Here is an 18,427-nt window from a genome sequence, read left to right as displayed (position 1 = left end):
TGGTCCTGCAGACTTAAAGAGAAAATTACAAAATGTCTACTGATGTTAGTTCATGTGTTCTTTTCAGACAAGTTCTGAGGTTAGATGCCCAAAGAGTGACATGCAGATGACTTATTCATCCTTAATTTCTTTTACTGTTTTTTTTTCTTCTCAAAAGGTGCGTTTGTATCGTTGTACTGTGACCTAGAGCAGCACTTGAAGCTTTTTGAAAGCCTTTACAGTTGCTGCTGACACTTGGTAGTCCAGTCTTGTGAATCAACAACTGTGGCAAATGTATTTTTCTCCGTTCTACTGCTAATCTTGGAAGATGAAGCATTGTTTTTATTATATCTACAACTTGCCACAGGATCATTATCAAATCCCCTGCAGAGGATTAGATGCAAACAAAGGATAAAATTACACTTGAAGATCTGAAATTCTGACTCCAACCAAAAAGATTTTTTTTTGAAGACTTGTAAGATGTACTGTGTACAGTATACTGTATCCTCACAGTAGTTAAGGGGTGTGAGAAAACCACACGTCTGGGATTAGCATTGGTGTGCAATTTTAAACCCGAGTGATCAACATGACCATGTTGAGTGAGTTGCAGCAAACGGCAGACTTTAAAACACAAAAATGTTTGTGCAAAATGACAGATGTGAGCATTAAATCCAAGTTCGTGTGTTAAGTGGAGCAGAATATTTGTCAGGTCAACTCTGAATAAGCACAGCTTTCCAGAGAGAAGGGGTTTCCTGAGAAGGGGTTTTTAAGAGAGAAGCTCCTGCTCTGGTCACATCTACCTTTTTGTTCCTCCATCATGGAAATCCAAACTGTCTTTCTAGTGCCTCACTTTCATCTCCAGCAGCAGTTACATACGGTAGTTGTGGGTGCTGTTCCGTCCAGATCCTGCTCATTATCTCCTCGTCTTCTTTAGACAGTGATGTCTACTTAGGAGAAAGGACGCAAGCTCACACACTGACACACAACGTGCAGGTTTTTATGAAAACTAACATGGCCACTGGGTTTCAACCTCTCTCCAAGATCTGTGTTCACACTTGAACCGTTTCTGAAGTGGAGCTCAGCTGTGACCTTTTGACCTTTGCCCCCAGCCTGAAAGCGTTCAGTGGCTTCTTTGACGTTCTTGCAATCCTGCTGCATTTTTCTGCATAAAAACACAATAGAAGGTGGACGAAGCTGACATACTTCCTCTGCGACAAACTGTCGACTGAAAGCTGAACTGGAAGAATTCAGAGGAGCGGCAGGAGCCCTATCCACATGGAAGGAGGACAACAATGCTTGTAACCTGCGGTGAAGTCGTGTGTTCACCAGGGGCAGCTTTCACCATCTCCATCATCTTTACAAGCTGTAGTTCAGAGCTCAGATTGGCTGTGAGCTCCAGAGTTCAGCGTCTGCGTGAAAGCACAGCAGTGGAAAGTGGCCCTTTCCTCTGAGCAGCTGAGCTGAAGAGCTTTAAAGGTTTAAAGGCTCCATGTGTGCATCTGGGGCACATGTTCCTCCACAACAGCTTTCAAGTTTTCTCACCTTTGTATACATTATCAAAGTTTGCAAGTTCAAACATTCTGAGCTCATGTGACACTAATATCAATTTATATTACCACCAGTTGATAAAAAAGATTGGAACTATTTAAATTTTTCTTTTTTTCAACTTTAAATTTTTCATCAATGGCCCTTTAGGGGCTCCGTACTGGTAAAAAAGATTAAATAAAATAAGAATTCCAATCTCTGCATTGTCTATAAAAACACAAACTCTGTATTGGAAGTGCCTTTAGTTTAGCGTGGTTTTGCACTCAAATGTGTGGATGATGCTTTACAAAGGTGAAACTGCAGAGAAAAAAAAATCACATTCATGTTGTGGAACTGAATTAATTGTGATTGAAGTAAAACAAAAAGGAAAGTCTGGCACCATCTAGTGGTGACAAAATCCCCAGAAATAACATGTACTGCATATCTGTAGTTTAAATGTAAAACCTAAAGGACTTGTTGCAATAAAAACCTAAAAAGAATAAAAATGTAAAATGGGGGTGTAAGCAAACCTTTGTTAAATTTCCCAGCCTGACTAAGTTGCTGAAGTTCGTGTCCTTTGCCTTTCTGCCACCCTGTCTTTAGCCTTTATTCTACGAAAAGAAAAACATTACATAGGTAAAATTTACTTAGACTTCTAGTTTTTTTTTTTAATCTCTTTTTGATAATCTTAAAAGAAAATGACACTTGTGCCACAGTATCCCAATGTTTGGGCTATGTTCCAATACTGGGATCAGCAAAGCAAATAAAAGAGCCAAATCTTTAAGGTTAAGGATGGGACTCAGTGATAAAAGCCTCATCTTGCACCTCCAGCAGTGTATCTTTTTCAGATACATATTTAGTCACTTTCTGGAAGGCTCTGTTGTCTTTCTTTCCTATATGTTTGCTTTAGAAAATAATCCTTTTTAAAATGTGTTTTTTTTATATACTTACATGTTATATATGTGTTCTCAATTTACCTTGAAGTCCATCTCACCCTTCTCCTCATTGATAGAATTTTTCAGAAGAATATTCTGAAAATGTTTCAAGTCTCTAATTACTATGTCTGGAAAGAGAAGGGCTGGAATTGAGGAGAAATGTTTTTACACAGCATTTTATCTCAAAATCTACTAAATTCCCAGTTAATCCTAATCCTAAATAATTATCATCAATAATAATAACAATTTTGTAATATTAAAGAAAAACTTTAAGTAAAACCTGACTTCCTATGTCACCCATGCAAACAATGTACTCTGTTCTATATTACTCAATAATAGAAGGCAGGCCCAGAGAATTTCATTTATTTTCATGGTTATTTCAGAACAATGTCTGAGGAAATAAATTTAATGAAGGTAGGAGTGCTCACTATGGTTGAAAGTTAAGTTGCACCAACTGGTGCTCATAAAAAAAACCTAAAGAAAAGTCAACAATTCACTCCTTAAATATTAGAAAATGTTATTTAGGAACCAAAAGATGGTTTAATCCTGAAAGGACGCTGCCTCATCTGTGTTCTGAATGTTCCAACTGCCCCACATTTCTTTTAGAGTTGTTTTTAAACAGGAAAAGAATAAAAGTAACAGAGTGGCTGGGAGGTTGGTTGCCATTCCTGTTAGTGTTTACTAAACTCAAATACCCTGTGTTTCTGCCAGATAAAACAGCCATTCATTTAAATATTACCTGTAAGAAAGCTGGGATGAGCAGAAATACAGCAAAGAGCTGTATAGTATTCAATCAAAAGGAAGTCATTTATCAATGCTGTGATAAAAGGAAACCGAGTGGATTTTGTTAGAGAAATGATATTTGTCTTAAAATGTATACATTAGGGATTATCATTCATATTTAATATTTATGTTTTTCTTTTCTAAAGCATTTAATTTAGAATTCCTTTAAATGACACAAAAAGCACATTTGTTTATAGTAAATTCTGACTTGAAGATTACACAAATGCGGCAATTATCAGCAAAGTTGCCTAAATCTGACAAAGCTGACAGCTCATTTTTATTTGTTGAACTTATTCCATAGTTTCTGTGGTGAGTTTTGCAAAAATGCTAACATTTTTCTAATTGGTAACCTTTTTGGGTAAAATCTTTTTATTTTAATCTTCAGTTTTTCTGCTCCAGCAACTTAAGTCTTGTTCCTAAAATGCACAGCTTTTAACTTTTTCCATTCACGGTGTTGTTTCCACTAATTACATTTTGTGTCCTCTGCATGAGTTTGCGCACGGTGCTCTGTGTGCCAAGATGTGTGAGTGGGGGAGTGCAGGCAGTCATTTTTTCCTGTGCTCCTCAGGGGTCTCCTTCTCTAGCTATATAAGGCTCTCCGATCTGCACAGGAGTTACACAGTCCTTGTGAGCCTGAAGAACACCACCAGAATTCAGCAGCAGCAGCCCAGTCCGCCCAAAAGGAAATTTAAAAAAACAGTCTCTTCAAAAAAAAAAAAAAAACTGCTAAGAAATCCTCACACAGCTGGACACTGACTGGAAAACAGAGGTGAGGAAAAGATGGGATTTTACGCACATTTGGTTGCAAGATGTAGCTTTAGGGTAGTCTGCTGCAGTTTTGCATTTCACACGTTCAGAGAGATTTAACACTCTTTACAGTCTTTTCATGTATTTCAATGGCAAGTGTTCATTGTAAAGGCACAGTTGAGAAATTTAAAAGGTAATACTTTTAAATTTAGTTGCCAGATTTTTAAGATTGTAATCTTAAAGGTTAGAAAATGGGCAAACACACAAAAAACAACAAAGCTTCAGCTTCGCTTTTGATTTTTACTATGATGAAGTGAACAAGAATATTTCAAATGTGCATTTCTTCAAAAATTTTCACTGTTGCACCAGCTGCTGTTTATTTTCAAGCTTGGAGTGGACGCAGGTCCTCATCAGGGTCAGACAGGAGCTTGGCAGGGCCAAAGAGGACATCACAGAAATGATGTGGACAACACATGTCCAAGATCTCTGTGCTGTCTGTCACTTTAGTATAAAATTCTTGATAGCCATGAGAAGGGCCCAGACAGGGAAGCTGGTGGAGGTTCAGTGGCAGAAGGGTGTGGTGCCAGGCTGCCCGCTGGCTCACAGTGCCCAGAGTTGGCACGACATGTTGACAGAGAACTGGTGCCAGACCTCAAACTGCCTCCCCAGCCAGAAGGAAAAGCATGAAGGGATTCAAGGGTAAGAACAACCTGCGCAAGTGAGAACTTGGCCTGTTTTTTAATCTCTCCTGATCACACGCTGACTGACTGCTTGTCGCTCTTCATATTAATTTTCTAAATTGATGTTTGCCAGAGTTTTTATCTTTCACCTGCTTGCTGCCTTGCAGGAGGAAGTCAAGCAGAGAACTGCTGCTCTCTGTGAATGAAATCAAATGTTTTGCTCAAAGGTTTACTCAGGTCACAGATTCTCAGCTGAACTCAGGTCTTTACTTTTAGTGTCTGACCTCAACACCCAGATTAGTTTAATAGTAATCGAAAATTATTATCTATATTCACACAATGCACAAATAAATTTGTGCTTTACCTGTACAGCCTATGAGAACAGGTGATTCTTTTTCAGGATCATGGTGAGAGTGCTGGGATTGATGTGGAGGGCAGCAACTTTCAGTGTGAAGTTAGATACTGAATGTTTATCGGATTAAAACAGACCTGGAGAGATTAAAACTTCTCTGATGATGGATTAACCTAGATTATAAAACAGTTAGTTTAGGCCATCCTAACCAGCAAACATAAGTTCTACAAAAAAAGAACGCTAATTTTACTTTAAACTAGTTCATCTGTGTTGTTTGCCCAGCAGGGAAACTTTCACTGTAACCCTTTCTCCGTAGGTTGTGTTTGAGACTATAAGCAGCAGCTTGCACACTGAAAAAGAGCCATCATGGAAGGAACTCAGAGCTGGAGTGTCACAATGACCTGCTTTTCTGCTCACCGACTGCTCATCCTCTCGCTCCTGCTGCTCTGTGTCACAAACTCTTCCTCGCTCCTCATGCCCGACTCCAAAGAGCTGAGGGAGCTGCTGAGTCGCTATGAGCAAGACGCAGGCAAGAAAGGCGCCAGTGATGCAGCAGCCAACAGGAGCCGGCGAGCCATTCTCTGGTCTGACCGTGAAGAGATTCTTCTGCTGCACAACAAGCTGAGAAGCAGTGTTTACCCTTCTGCAGCAAACATGGAGCACATGGTGAGACCAGGTTATTTATTTTAGACATGCTCTTGATTTTTGTTAATCTAACACAGAGCAACAGTTTCAATTTTTGGCTTCACATCTGAAAGGTCTCATTTTGTGAAAACAAGGTTAGTAATGAGACTTTAAAGTTTAATGGTGCTCAGAAAAGAGTGGGTGCTGCAATAAAATCATAGGTGTTCCTCCTGGAAACAAACGATCATCATTTCACCTCACTGCTAGCCTGCTGTGCCACATTTTTACAGCTAGAATATTAATGCTGACTCAAACCTGCAAGTGGCCTAGTTTAGTAGAATAAATGAGAGAACACACCAAAAAACAAAGATTCCCTGGAATATTTGTCAATGGTACAGGAGGATTATTTTTGATACAAACAGAGGGTTATTGGAAACCACGGAAAGACTGCATGTCTCTGGATTGTGGTTGAAACCTGTAGGAAAATGTCTGTAGATTAAGTGAGTGCTCTCAAACTCCATGAAACAAGCAGAGTGTGTGTTTGCATCAGTAAATGACTGGGGTTATTGTGGTGTCTGTGTGTATACATTTTAGCGACCAGCAAAAGGCTGGAAATTTCCTGAGCAGTTGTGGATTGAGGGGCCAGGCTGTGTGCAGGCCTCACTGTATTTGCAGTGGATCTCTCCCCAGAGGGAGTCAGGTGTCGTCTCAGCTTTCCTCGCTACTCTCCTTCCTTGCAAGGAACCCTGCTCAGGAAACCTAGATGACTCTGCTGTTATTGTTGGTTATCTTTTTTTTTTAGAGCTTTAGGTGCCAGGAAACTCAAATGATAGTATTAAAGGTTAAAGATCTGTCTCATTAACATGGAGAGGAAATGAAAGCCTTGAAGCATGAGGTCAGTTGACAGTCAGAATTTGATCCAGATGATGCAGAGGGAACCTTACTGCAGGGACGTGTCTAAATCCTTCTTCCTCAGCATTAGAACTTTTCTGTTTTGATTGCAGGTCTGGGATGATGAGTTGGAGCGCTCTGCCACTCAGTGGGCAGAGGAGTGTCGGTGGGAGCATGGACCTCAGGATCTGCTCATGTCTATTGGACAAAACCTGGCAGTTCACTGGGGCAGGTAAGAAATTATAAAACCTTTTCTATTTGTGTCTATGAAGACTCTCATAGTTTTCTATTTGTCTTTATTACTAGAAAAGGTCAGCGGTATTATGAGATTTTTACAAATTATTTTGAGCATGAAAAATATTTATTTTTTCCTAAAAAATATATATTAATCTGTTTTATTAAGGAACGGTTCATTTTGCGATTCAAATAATCCATTTAAAACAAATTTCTTTTGGCTCCTCCTAAATGCTTTGTCCATCTGGTAAAAGATCCACCCATTTTCCAAACTCAATTCCTGTTAGAGTCATGCGGATGCTGGAGCCTATCCCAGAAAGCTGGGGTACACTCTGGACAGTTTGCCAGACTTTTAATGATCACTATGTGGAAATAGTGTTTTATTTATATAAAACAGCAGAAATTCAGTTTGCTGTAAATTTTCTGGTCCCGGTCTATATATAAAACTGTTTAGCTGTCTTTCTGCCAATAAATAAGCAAACAAATATATAATTAAAAACTCATTACCGTAACAGATTTTCTTAATGATTTAGCACCATGAAATCCAAAAGCTGTTATGATTACATTACCAGTCTCTAAGCAAGTATCTGGGGGGAATTATGACCTGGACTTGTTTGGACAGATCTCAAGGTCCTAAAGCTGGAAAGTCCTCTTTGACATCTTTACGGCTTTGTTTTGTCTCCACGTAGTCTTCTTGCAGCTTTACCACTTGAAAAATTCATTCAGTGTTTGCTTTTTGTGAGTTCTTTAAAATAGCTTTTCATGGTCAAAGCAAAGCTCAACGGATTTTAAAAATTGAAAACCATAACAGATCTCTGATTGGTTATGATCACCTCTGTGCAACATCATTGAAGTCCTGCACACTTGCATCTTCTTTAGAAAAAAGGAGTCATTTGAAAACCTCCATGCATGGTTTCAGAGTCCATGGACAGAGGCTAAAAAAAACATGAACTTTAACAACATGGATTCCCCACATCCAGCAGCTGACTGCAATTCCATGTGTGAGAGGACGGACCGGAGCAGGTGGTTTTGTAAACTCTCACTCTGCAAACATAGCAGACTCTTCTGTGTTCAGAGCACACACAGGCATATCCTTTAGTATTCCACATTCTGTCTTATTGTTGCCGTAAAAACAGGGGAGGCCCGAGTTGGCTTTAGACTCATGGAAAAAACAATAGTTAAGTTTAGACTATTTCAAACACGAGGGCTGCAGGGCTGTGTAGTGGCTCTGTGTGTTGCGTACATGTTCTCTCTGTGAATGTGCAGGCTCCCTCAGGCCACTCTCATCCCCAGAGCACAAAACATGCCTCATGGCACCCTTAATTGTCCGTTTGGTGTGAGTGTGTCTGCGTGTGGACATGCAACAGACTGTTAACGGTGTACCCTGCTTTTGCTCTACCTTAGACCCCAGCGACCCCCCTGACCCTGATCAGGGCAGAGTGGAATCAGAAGATGGATGATGGATGAACTATAAAAAATGTGTTCCTAGTGCTTTTGCCAGTCTACGTCTCTTTACAAATGTCAGCCAAGCATTTAAAAAAGCTTTCCCTTCTTTAAATGAAAAAATAATGATGATGCCCCCCCTGGAGATTAAAACATATGTTTCATTAATAGACTAACATCCATATGAACCACTATGCAAAGATCATAATCTTCTCCAGAGAACTTGAGGAACCTTTAGGAAGTGGTCTTTGAGCGGACAGCTGGTTTCTGTGTCCAGGAGCATATTGCCAGAGCAGCAGGTGCCCTTCCTGGAATCTACCCTCCTTCTCCTTCCCTACTCTCTTCCTTTTGTCCTGTGCCAGTAAATCCTAAAGCTGAAGCATTTTTTTCCTTACTCTCCTTCTCTGATCCACTAATAAGCTCTCTACCTTTCAGCACCATAAAAAGAGATGTTTATAATGTGCTTAAATGGATTTATCAGAGGATGAAACCGTGTTTATGCTTGCTCCGATTCCGTTTCCTTTTTCAAACTTGATTTGATTTCCTCCGAGCGTTCAATGGTTCTTCTCTTCAGGTCAAATTCACACACATGAAGACTGAGAGTGTGAAGGGAGATTCAGAAAGTGCTTGCACAGTCTAGCACCTGACAGCTCTTGCAGATTGTCCCCTTTTGTAGTCTTTCATTTGTTTTTTTTAATACTTTTGTGTGTGTGTCCTACAGATACCGTTCGCCTGCCTTCCATGTTCAGGCCTGGTATGATGAAGTCAAAGATTACACCTATCCATACCCTAGTGAGTGCAACCCCTGGTGTCCAGAGCGCTGCTCCGGGCCCATGTGCACACATTATACTCAGGTAAGGCGCTGCTGAACCACAGCGAGGATATTGGTAATGTTGATATGTAATAAAGAAACAAGATTATTTGTCATTACTTATTTGTAGAATGTTTTCTTTACTACTTCAGCAGTTAGTTAAGAAAAAAGAAAGAATTGCAAGAAGACGTGGAGATACGCCGAAAATGTTCTGTGAATAAAAAAAAAAACCTTTCAAAAGGAAACAGAATTTGTTGAGTTGGCCTCCTTTTCCTCAAGACTGTTCTCTGCTGATGCTGGGTGGAGTTTACAGAAATACCCACTCTTTTCCTTTTGCGTTCTCCTGAAACCTGATCGCTTCCATCTGGCCGTCAATTCCAAACAAACCCGACATCCTGCACTGGTTGACCTGGTTTCCTTTGAAGATGTTACTGGGAGTCAGCTGTGCCACAACTGAGCCTCAACACCATTGCCTTTGTCTTATATTTGTTAATGTGTCTGCAGTCCAGGCAGTCACACTCTATTGCTACGTCTGGCTGCGTTTTACTGAATGGCCAGCAAATGCTTACATGTGTTAGCAAGTGCTGACTCACCACTTCCAGTGTCCAAGTGTACTAGAAAAAAGATGAAGGTTCCTCAGAGAGCCTGATTGTAAAGACGGAAGAGAAGTTTAAAATTAAACTGCTCTGTATTTTTGTCTAAATGGCAAAAACTATATTTATCAAGCAGCTCATACTTTATTTTCTAAAAGCTTAAACTGTCAGCTAATAATTGAGATATGTTCACTGGTTCATTCAAGTTAAGAAAAATGTTTAAAAGGAGAAAAAAAGGTTTGGTTGGTGTGCCTTTGACTGTGACAAAAAAAAACACTCACTCCTGGAAATCCTATTACCGTATTTTGCGGACTATAAGTCGCACTTTTTTTCATAGTTTGGCAAGGGGGGGCGACTTATACTCCGCAGCGACTTATATTCGAAATAAATTGAAATAAATACATTGTTAACCCTCCTGTTATGTTCATTTGTGAGGAACAGAGATGATGTTCCTGGGTCAATTTGATGTATGAGGTATGTTAAGTGTTAAGAGGATGTTAAGTGACTCAGAGAATCAGCAAACTTTTTTTTACAGTAAGATCTTGAAGGCTAACAACATAATATTCTATTTTCCAATGATTTCATAGATTCAGAAATGCAATAAAAATGACAACTGTTTCTACAAATACAGGATGAAAACAGAGTATTAGTTGGCCAATGATGCTTCATGAAAAGAATAAATAAATAAGTTTGAGAAAAAATTACTGTGAAATTATTAGATAAACAGTCTGCTATGATTGTGTCATATAAGGTTGTGAAAGTTAAAATGCGACTTATAGTCCAGTGCGACTTATCTGTGTTTTTTTCTACTTTATAATGCATTTTTGGGCTGGTGCGACTTATACTCCGGTGCGACTTATAGTCCGGAAAATACGGTAGTCACATTTATCCTAAGTGATGGTTTAAAAGCTTCCTTCTAAACAACTAAGAGAAAAACAAGATACAAAAAAAAGAACCAAAGAAACAAGGTTTGGTGTTTGACTTTCCCAGATGTGGTTTCATTCAAAAATGCAAAGCACTAATGTAGTTGTTTTCTTCATTACAGCTCGTCTGGGCAACCACTAACCGAGTGGGGTGTGCCGTGCATGTGTGTCCAAAGATGAACGTGTGGGGAGAAATATGGGAGACCGCTGTTTACCTTGTGTGCAACTATTCCCCAAAGTATGATCAATACATTTTCAATGTTTTGCACACATTCTTGCAGAGCTGTCAAAGCTAACAGTGTTTAGTAGATGTGTGGGAATTGCTGGGTTTTGGAAGTTTAAGGATCTCATCAGAACTTTTTCCAAAGTAAACAACAGATAATATAGAAGTGGAAGAGTCCTTTCAGTAGTCTGCAGGAGCAAAAAGCTTTGGAGCTTTGACTAAAGCCAACGAGTGCTGAAGTTATTAAAAAGCTATGAGTACATGAATGCTTGACAGGTGATTAATTTCTCCATTCATAATGCTATTCATTGTACACCACTTCTACAGGGGAAACTGGATTGGGGAGGCCCCATACCGGCACGGCCGCCCCTGTTCCCAGTGCCCTCCCAGCTTTGGAGGAGGATGTCGGAATAATTTGTGCTACAAAGGTCAGCCCGGACATTTCCATTAATATATTTTGAAGAGACTTTATTATTGTTTTTTAAATTTTCCGATGTATTACGTGGTTTGAACTCAATTTTGAATTTTTTGCACACATTTCGTGCCCATTTACTGACCAATTAGAGCAATGTGTCATGTCCCTGCTACTCATGTGAACTTGTAAATTTTAAACATATAACAAACTTTGAAAATAGATAGTTTATTACAAAATACTCTAAACTCTAAACATTGCTTCTATTTACAGACTCCCAGCATTCAGAAACTGCAGACATGAACGAGGTAGAGAAGCCTCAGGTACTGCTGCCTCCTCGCACCACCCCGAGACCGGCCCCAAAAGCTCCCAGGAAGTCTGCGTCCAAACGCCCCACAACAAGGCCTCACACACCCAGAGCGCCGGCTGCAAAGCCTTCCAGCAGAACTTTCCTTGGTAGAAACAGAGTTATTCTAAAATATAAAAGCTGAAGGATTATGTTCCCCTTTACTTAATTCATGTCCTTAATGTTGCAGCTCATAACATCAAGTGTGACACTAAACTGCGTGATAAGTGCAAAGGATCAACTTGCAACAGGTCAGTTTGTTAAAATAAAGTAAAACAAACATATTACAAATGTATCTTGAAGTACATAAAATGTTATTCATTCAAGATGGCAGCACAGTTTCTTTCTAATGTAAAATCTTTTCCAGACACAAGTGTCCAGCTCACTGTCTGCATGCAAAAGGAAACGTTTGGGGAACGGTCTCTTATGATGCTGTGAGTCTTCTGATAAAACGAGCATATTAGCATATTATCAGCACTTGTATGCACAGCATATTAGAATAAAAACATACTTTTAATCAATACAGCAATCAAGTATTTGCCGTGCTGCTATTCATGCTGGTGTCATTGACAACAATGGAGGACTGGTCGACATCACAAGGACAGAAAAGTCTCCGTTCTTTGTCAGATCCACAAAAAATGGAATTGAATCGCTCAGGTAGAAATGTATTTTTCTTTTATATAGCCTTATATGAAATGTCACTCAAACAAAACAGAAAACCACTAATAGGATTTAAAGTAAAGGTATAAACTTTGCAAATAACGATTTATGTGAACCTATTTTCCATTAAATAAACACAACACAAAGCTGAATTCATTTTGCTTCGTAAAAAATGAAATGTGGGGATTTCTTTAGCTACTACAACAAAGACAAACATTTTGATTTCATTGTTTACACTTTGTCTTCACAGTAAATACAAACCAGCTAATTCCTTTATCGTGAGCAAAGTGGAAGGTATGAAAATTCTTCCCCAGAAGATTTTTTTTTGTTCTGGATTGCATATTGGTTTTAACATTTGAAGTTCTTTGTGCTTCCCTCTGTGTGACAGAATATACGGCTGACTGCTACACCACTGTGGCTGAAATCTGCCCTTTCAAAAGACCCTCCTCACACTGTCCAAGGTGCATTTACACATCCTGCCATTTACTTTTTGCTCAATCATTTTATTCCAGAAGGAAATTTTGCTTCAATTTGAAGATTTATTAAACTCTTTAAAGCAATAATTCCTGTATCTAACATTATTGTTGTATTGGGTTTATCTTAAAAATGTTTATTCACACTGGATTGTACAGACATAAATGCATATGTCGAAATGTTCAGATTGAAGTTTTGCCTTTTTAATACTGATGCTAAATGAACAGCTTTCATGAGTGTTCGGCTGTACTCATGTCTGATTCCTCTTCCAGAGTTTTCTGTCCAGCAAACTGCAAGACACAGCCTTCTTACTGGTCTCCTGTTATTGGAAGCAACGTTTATGCAGATGTGAGTAATAATTATCTTTTTAATCCTATAAGTTATCTTGATGAGACCCTCAGATGCCTGCTTCTGCCTTACATTTACAATTACAATTACAGTAATACAAAAAACCCAAATTCATATGTAATTTCACAGGTGATCTCATTTTATGACACCATGTGGAAAATTTACCTTAAGTTGTCATATCTTACCACAGACAAAAAAAACATGTATATTTGTATTTCAATAACAAATGTTAGAATCCCAGCATGTTCAAATGATCTAGTACAATTTTTTAACCACTATTAGAAGTGAAAAAGTAAAACGACCGTAAACCAATTTTAAAGTACTAGAAATAAAAAAATTAAAAAAAACATTAAGACAGCCATTGTGTTGTCAAATTACATTACAGACAACAGGGAGAATCTATGGAAGAGTTTACTATAGAGACACCAACAGGTTAAATTAACTGTTTCTGGAAAAAAAAAAATCCCCAAATCTCAAATATCAAGAAATGTGGGTCAAATGTAAATGATTGAGATGTTTTAGATATAAAAAATAAGTATGAATTATAAACAGAATTAATCAATAACATAAAAATGGAACAACCTTTTTGCTATAAAGGACAGAAAGTCTATTGTTGTTCTTTGATCTAAGACCTTTTGTTCTCTTATGATAAATTTGTTTGGCTACTAATAAAAAGCAGGCTGGGAACTGCAGGAACATATTTTTGAGGGCTGTCCTTTGGAGAATAATGTTCTTGAACACTGACAGACATGAACATGAAGCTTGAGTTTGAATGTAATCAAGGCTGCCAACAAACATTACTGTGGGCATTTCACACCTCATTTGGTAATCCCTCAAAATGATCAGCACAGGCAAAGAAGATGATCTCAAGATGATGATGTAGGAATCTAACCTTAACCACAGAACTACTGGCAACCATCCAAAGGCAAAAATGTGTTTACTCATATGAAGCAATGATGATGCTCAACTGAGTAATATTCCAGGCTAAGTTACATCAGAGGAGGTAGACTTAAGAAGGAGGACTGGTTAAGATCAGCGTTTGAATTCTCATAAATCTGGATTAAGAACAGTACGTAACAAGACCATTACACAACAAGACCAAATTTGTTTGAGTTTTTTCTTGTATGGCATTCCTCTGTGCTCATGTTGGATTTAGCAAAAACGAAAACAAGGCTTTGCCGACATCCAGACAAGGACAGTTCACAGCGCCACTCGGGCCTAAGGGACGTCTGGCAAGCTAATTTCAAGGGCTAAATGCTGCTGACATCTGGCTACAGTCTTTGGTAGGGTGTGTGCACAGTGTCCTCTGTGTTTTGATTGAGTAATGCTGCTCAGCTGATAAGGACTCATATTGTCTGCTGTTCTGGAGCCAGGCCTGTTACTCAGACCTAACTCCATATGGGAACATCCATGTGGGTTTTGTACAGCCTGAATCAGCCCTGATGTGATGCGTTCTGTGTTTAATAATGAAAAAATGAACAATATTCATGTTGGCAACATGGTCTTTTAACTTTCTTTTTTTTAAACATTTCATACCCCAACAGAACTCCAGTATTTGTAAAGCAGCCATCCATGCAGGGGTGATCAAAGCTTCTGGTGGTTTGGTTGATGTTCTGCCGCTAGAAAGGAGAAAGAGCTATGCTGGAGTCCTGAAGAACGGCATCCAGTCTGAAAGGTAGCACTCCCTTTTTTGTGAATAACAGATTATGCCGAATTTTTCGATCAGTTTCTGACCACTGTGTTTAAAAATCCATGTAAACTATGATGTGTTCCAGCTCAGAAAATGTCACATATCATATGATGAAACTGAAGTGTCTCAGAAAAATCTGAGCTTTTGCTAAAATAAGAAATTTTAAAGACAGTTGAGTTCCTTTTGTTCTGACAATGCTACTTTATGGATGTAAATGTGATTAGGTCATGCCCTAAGGCAGGGGTGTCAAACTCATTTCCACCGAGGGCCAAATCAGTATAGCGGCTGTCCTCAAAGGGCAGGATATAACTTATACATGTAACTAAATGTAATGAAACATACAAGTAACTACTCCTTAATGTTAAACAACTAATTTCTTTATTTATTATAACTTTTGAAAGTGACAGTTACAGTTGCGTAGAAAACATATGTTTACTTGTTACTCTACCATAAATCCTTTTAAATTTGATTCTGTCAGGTTAGGTTATATGGACAGTGTTTAAATCCTAATGTATAGTTGCCCAATCCGATATTTCAAGGCAGATTCCCCCTAGTTATGAATAAATACACACCAATTTTTATTTTTTATTTTAAGAAATCAAAAACTTTTATGCTCTCGGGGGCCACATAAAATGACATGGAGGGCCACATTTGGCCCCCGGGCCTTGAGTTTGACATATGTGCCCTAAGGAGTTGGGAGGGTGTATAGTCTATGTACAGTCACAGACCTTACCTTTTGGCTGTAGCCCGTCATATTCACACATTCATATATTTGGGGGCAGTTTGGTCACATTTGGTGTGGGGGTAAAGAAAAGTCCTCTCACAAGTACTTTCACAAACTACCGTACACTAAAATGACGTTGTAGGAGACATTTTACAAGATTTTCCTCTTAAGAATGAATAACAAAATAGAACTACTGTATTTAGGGTACCATATGTCATTTTTAACCTTTTTCCTTACAACACTAAAAAAGAGGTAAAAAAAAAATGTCAATATTAATTGAAGAAAAGTATAATTTTGTAATTTGCCATGCACTAGAGTCTGATAAAAACAACTCATTAACGAAATAAAACTTGAAAAAGTGTGTCCACACTCTTTTTTTTTATGTTTAAATGGGAGTAGAGTGTTAGACTGAAAACCAAATAGTTATTGTTAAATTTGAAACACAAAAATCTCCAAAGTAAAGTCATGTATCTTCTCCCTCCTTTCTTAATTTCTGTTTATGGGGATTCTGAATGTGGCAGCTCTCCCGCATGCGCACCATGTTTTACAAATCCCTCTTGTGTCTGAGGGCAGCTCCAGTTTGGGCAGAGAAGTCTCTGTGGCCATTCTGCTGGAATATGAGGTTGAGAGACTAATGGTGTGGTTTGGTTTGTGAATAGGCCACACATGGAACCTTTGCTTACTTTATTCAGGCATTTCAATTGAGTGTGCAAAGTGCTGAATGGCTTCAAGGTTGGTTCTTTGAAACCTAATGCAGAACTGCAAACACTTCAGTGAGGGCATTGGGACAGGAGGTCAGTAAATGCCTGAGCGAAAGGCTGCACCATGCGCCAGTTTTATGGCACGTTTGGTCTGCTTTCTGCCAGAGAGAGGTAATCACAGCCTATCCAGTTACTCCAGGCTGAAAATGCTGTCAGAGCTTTTCTACACTGACTATAATCTGTGATCAGACACCATTGTGATTATTGATCATGGCTTAGATTCAAGGTTTCTCCACTAATGAACTGATTACAGTCGTCCAGTTGAACACGTGGTAAGTGAAATGAACTGAGTAAACCACGACTCTCCATCAAGTCTGTTTTCATTTTAAAAATTCTCGAAAACGGTCCTTCAGTCTCGATGACTTTTTTTCTCATCAATTCTCTACATTTATAGACTCTGTAAAACTCTGTCAGCACATGATGTATTAATTGGTGGTAAATGTCTGTGTTTTTTTTTTTGAAAAATCTCAGCAAAAGCAACATGGAGGGAGGCTCGTTTCGACTCTTTGCTGTGAGGGTGGGATTCATCTGAAACCTGCGGGCAGGATGGTCGGATGTAGTGACGTTCATCCTTCTGTGGCTTTAGTCAACTCCCCATGGATTCCTCTGACTCATTGCTCATTAGTTTGACACTTTGGCCCCATGACAGTTCTTCAGTTTTGTCCGCTCATCTTTCTGCAGATTTTAATAATATAAAAGTTTAAAAAATATATATATATACACATTATAGTGAGTTGAACAGCTGGTGCTGGGAATGAGATAAGATCCATCATGTTTACACTGATATTCTCCTGTTATTATGTGGTTTACATACATGCGAATGTATACTTATAACACTGTATTTAATCACAATGTACAGAGCATTTATATTTCGCTTTGAAAAGGAATTATAGGATATCAACAGGTTTGTTTTGTTCACATTTGTCCTAAGTTTCTTTTTTCTTACCCAGTGAAGATGTACCCTCTCCATTTTTGACTGTGAAGCCCCTTCAAATAGCTAATAAACATTTGATCATCTACCGGTAAGCTTTTCTAATGAGAAAAGAGCTTTTGTTGGGTGGTCAGAAAGAAGTGATCAGTGAGGGTTTGGAGGGGTTTCGGCCGCAGAACTGAGGAGGAGAAGCATTTGTCTGATGAGAAAAGCAGAGTTAAGTAAGTGTTGATGGTGATGGGGTCTTAGAAAAACAGCAGCCTCATAGCAGCCGGTCCCTCAAGGTTAAAGAAGTAAAATCCATTTTTTAAACAAGTATTTCTGCTTTCTGCTTTCTGCTTTTTTCCTTTGACTTGTTTTCTTTTACTCTCGTCTATAGAAAAGCAGCGTTGCCCTCCCCCCCCATCCTAGACTGTTGAATGTGTTGCATTTTTTCCCTCATGAAAAGTTTTTTTTTATATTTGAGGTTAAATATCATTAAAATTAGGGTTGGTAAACTGCAATTTGTGCACTTTGGAGAAAATATGAAACTTCAGCATCGCTCTGCACAGCTTCAGACACAATACTATTTCTGTTTACACGTAAACAATCCGCAACTGCTGTGTCAGAAAACAAGACTTTTTTCCTAATCAAAATAAGAGATAAAAGTATTTTTTGCTTTTCCAAGACTAATATGTTAATTTCAAGCCAGAATGCCAGGATATTTTAAGTTTTGTCAAATTTTCTAAGCATACAGGACAGTTCAAAAACGTGTAATAAATAAATCAATGAAAACTCAAAAAGCCAAACAGAAGTCTATCCAACCTTCCTAATTATTTTCTACCTCAGTCTTGTCCCTATGCTCAGCAGACACAGCCTTTTCTATTGTTTGTTCTATTGGGAATGCTAAAAAATGTTCCTTTTGTTAATGTAAATAAATATGTTGTTGTTTTTAAATGATCCCTAAGTAAAAATGATGTGAACATGTGAATTTGCTTCTGTTGTGTTTATAAATCTATATATATATTTTTTTTCTTTTAACAAATATAGGATGTGTTTGTACTTTTTTGCACTACATGGAAGTAAAGTATTTTACATACATTTCAATGTGTTGTGTTTTTTTTAAACAGTACTTTTTAAAAGATTAAATAGCTTGGTAGAAGCTTCAATACCTATCCCAAACAGATACTTAATCTGTATAAGTGAGTTAGTGATAAATAAAAAAAGTGTATAAATCACACCATTTCATAGTGGGGCTTCACTGATGAAAGGCTCACTATTAATAAAAGTTCAAAAATTGACGAACGTCTCACAAAACCCTTTTTTAAATTAAACATTCCATTTGTTAAAATTGTTTTTA

The 18,427-nt window shown here is 38.3% G+C and overlaps 1 protein-coding gene across 1 annotated transcript; it reads left to right on the top strand.

Annotated features, from left to right (window-relative positions):
• The first annotated feature begins 3,836 nt into the window (after positions 1–3,836).
• Positions 3,837–18,168, top strand: crispld2 (cysteine-rich secretory protein LCCL domain containing 2). The gene is made up of 15 exons (XM_004067317.5): positions 3,837–3,990; positions 5,317–5,666; positions 6,629–6,747; positions 8,914–9,046; positions 10,642–10,757; positions 11,070–11,170; positions 11,428–11,610; positions 11,691–11,751; positions 11,868–11,934; positions 12,027–12,157; positions 12,411–12,454; positions 12,549–12,621; positions 12,907–12,982; positions 14,527–14,657; positions 16,629–18,168. Exons 2-15 carry the CDS (start codon positions 5,367–5,369, stop codon positions 16,687–16,689), a joined length of 1,596 nt encoding a protein of 531 aa, XP_004067365.1. The 5' UTR covers positions 3,837–3,990; positions 5,317–5,366; the 3' UTR covers positions 16,690–18,168.
• The last annotated feature ends 259 nt before the right edge of the window (positions 18,169–18,427 follow it).

This window comes from Oryzias latipes, chromosome 3, assembly GCF_053564925.1.
Source record: "Oryzias latipes strain Hd-rR chromosome 3, Olatipes_Hd-rR_3.1".
Lineage (NCBI taxonomy): Eukaryota > Metazoa > Chordata > Actinopteri > Beloniformes > Adrianichthyidae > Oryzias > Oryzias latipes.
The sequence above is the reverse complement of the archived record's forward strand: the minus strand, read 5'-3'. Positions and strand labels throughout refer to the sequence as shown.

Bases quoted from the DNA above. Each gene is read 5' to 3' on its own strand.
- crispld2 (XM_004067317.5), top strand. From the start codon at position 5,367: ATGGAAGGAACTCAGAGCTGGAGTGTCACAATGACCTGCTTTTCTGCT. The intron at 6,748-8,913 runs GTAAGAAATTAT...TGTGTCCTACAG, and splicing joins CTGGCAGTTCACTGGGGCAG to ATACCGTTCGCCTGCCTTCC. The intron at 12,455-12,548 runs GTATGAAAATTC...TCTGTGTGACAG, and splicing joins TATCGTGAGCAAAGTGGAAG to AATATACGGCTGACTGCTAC.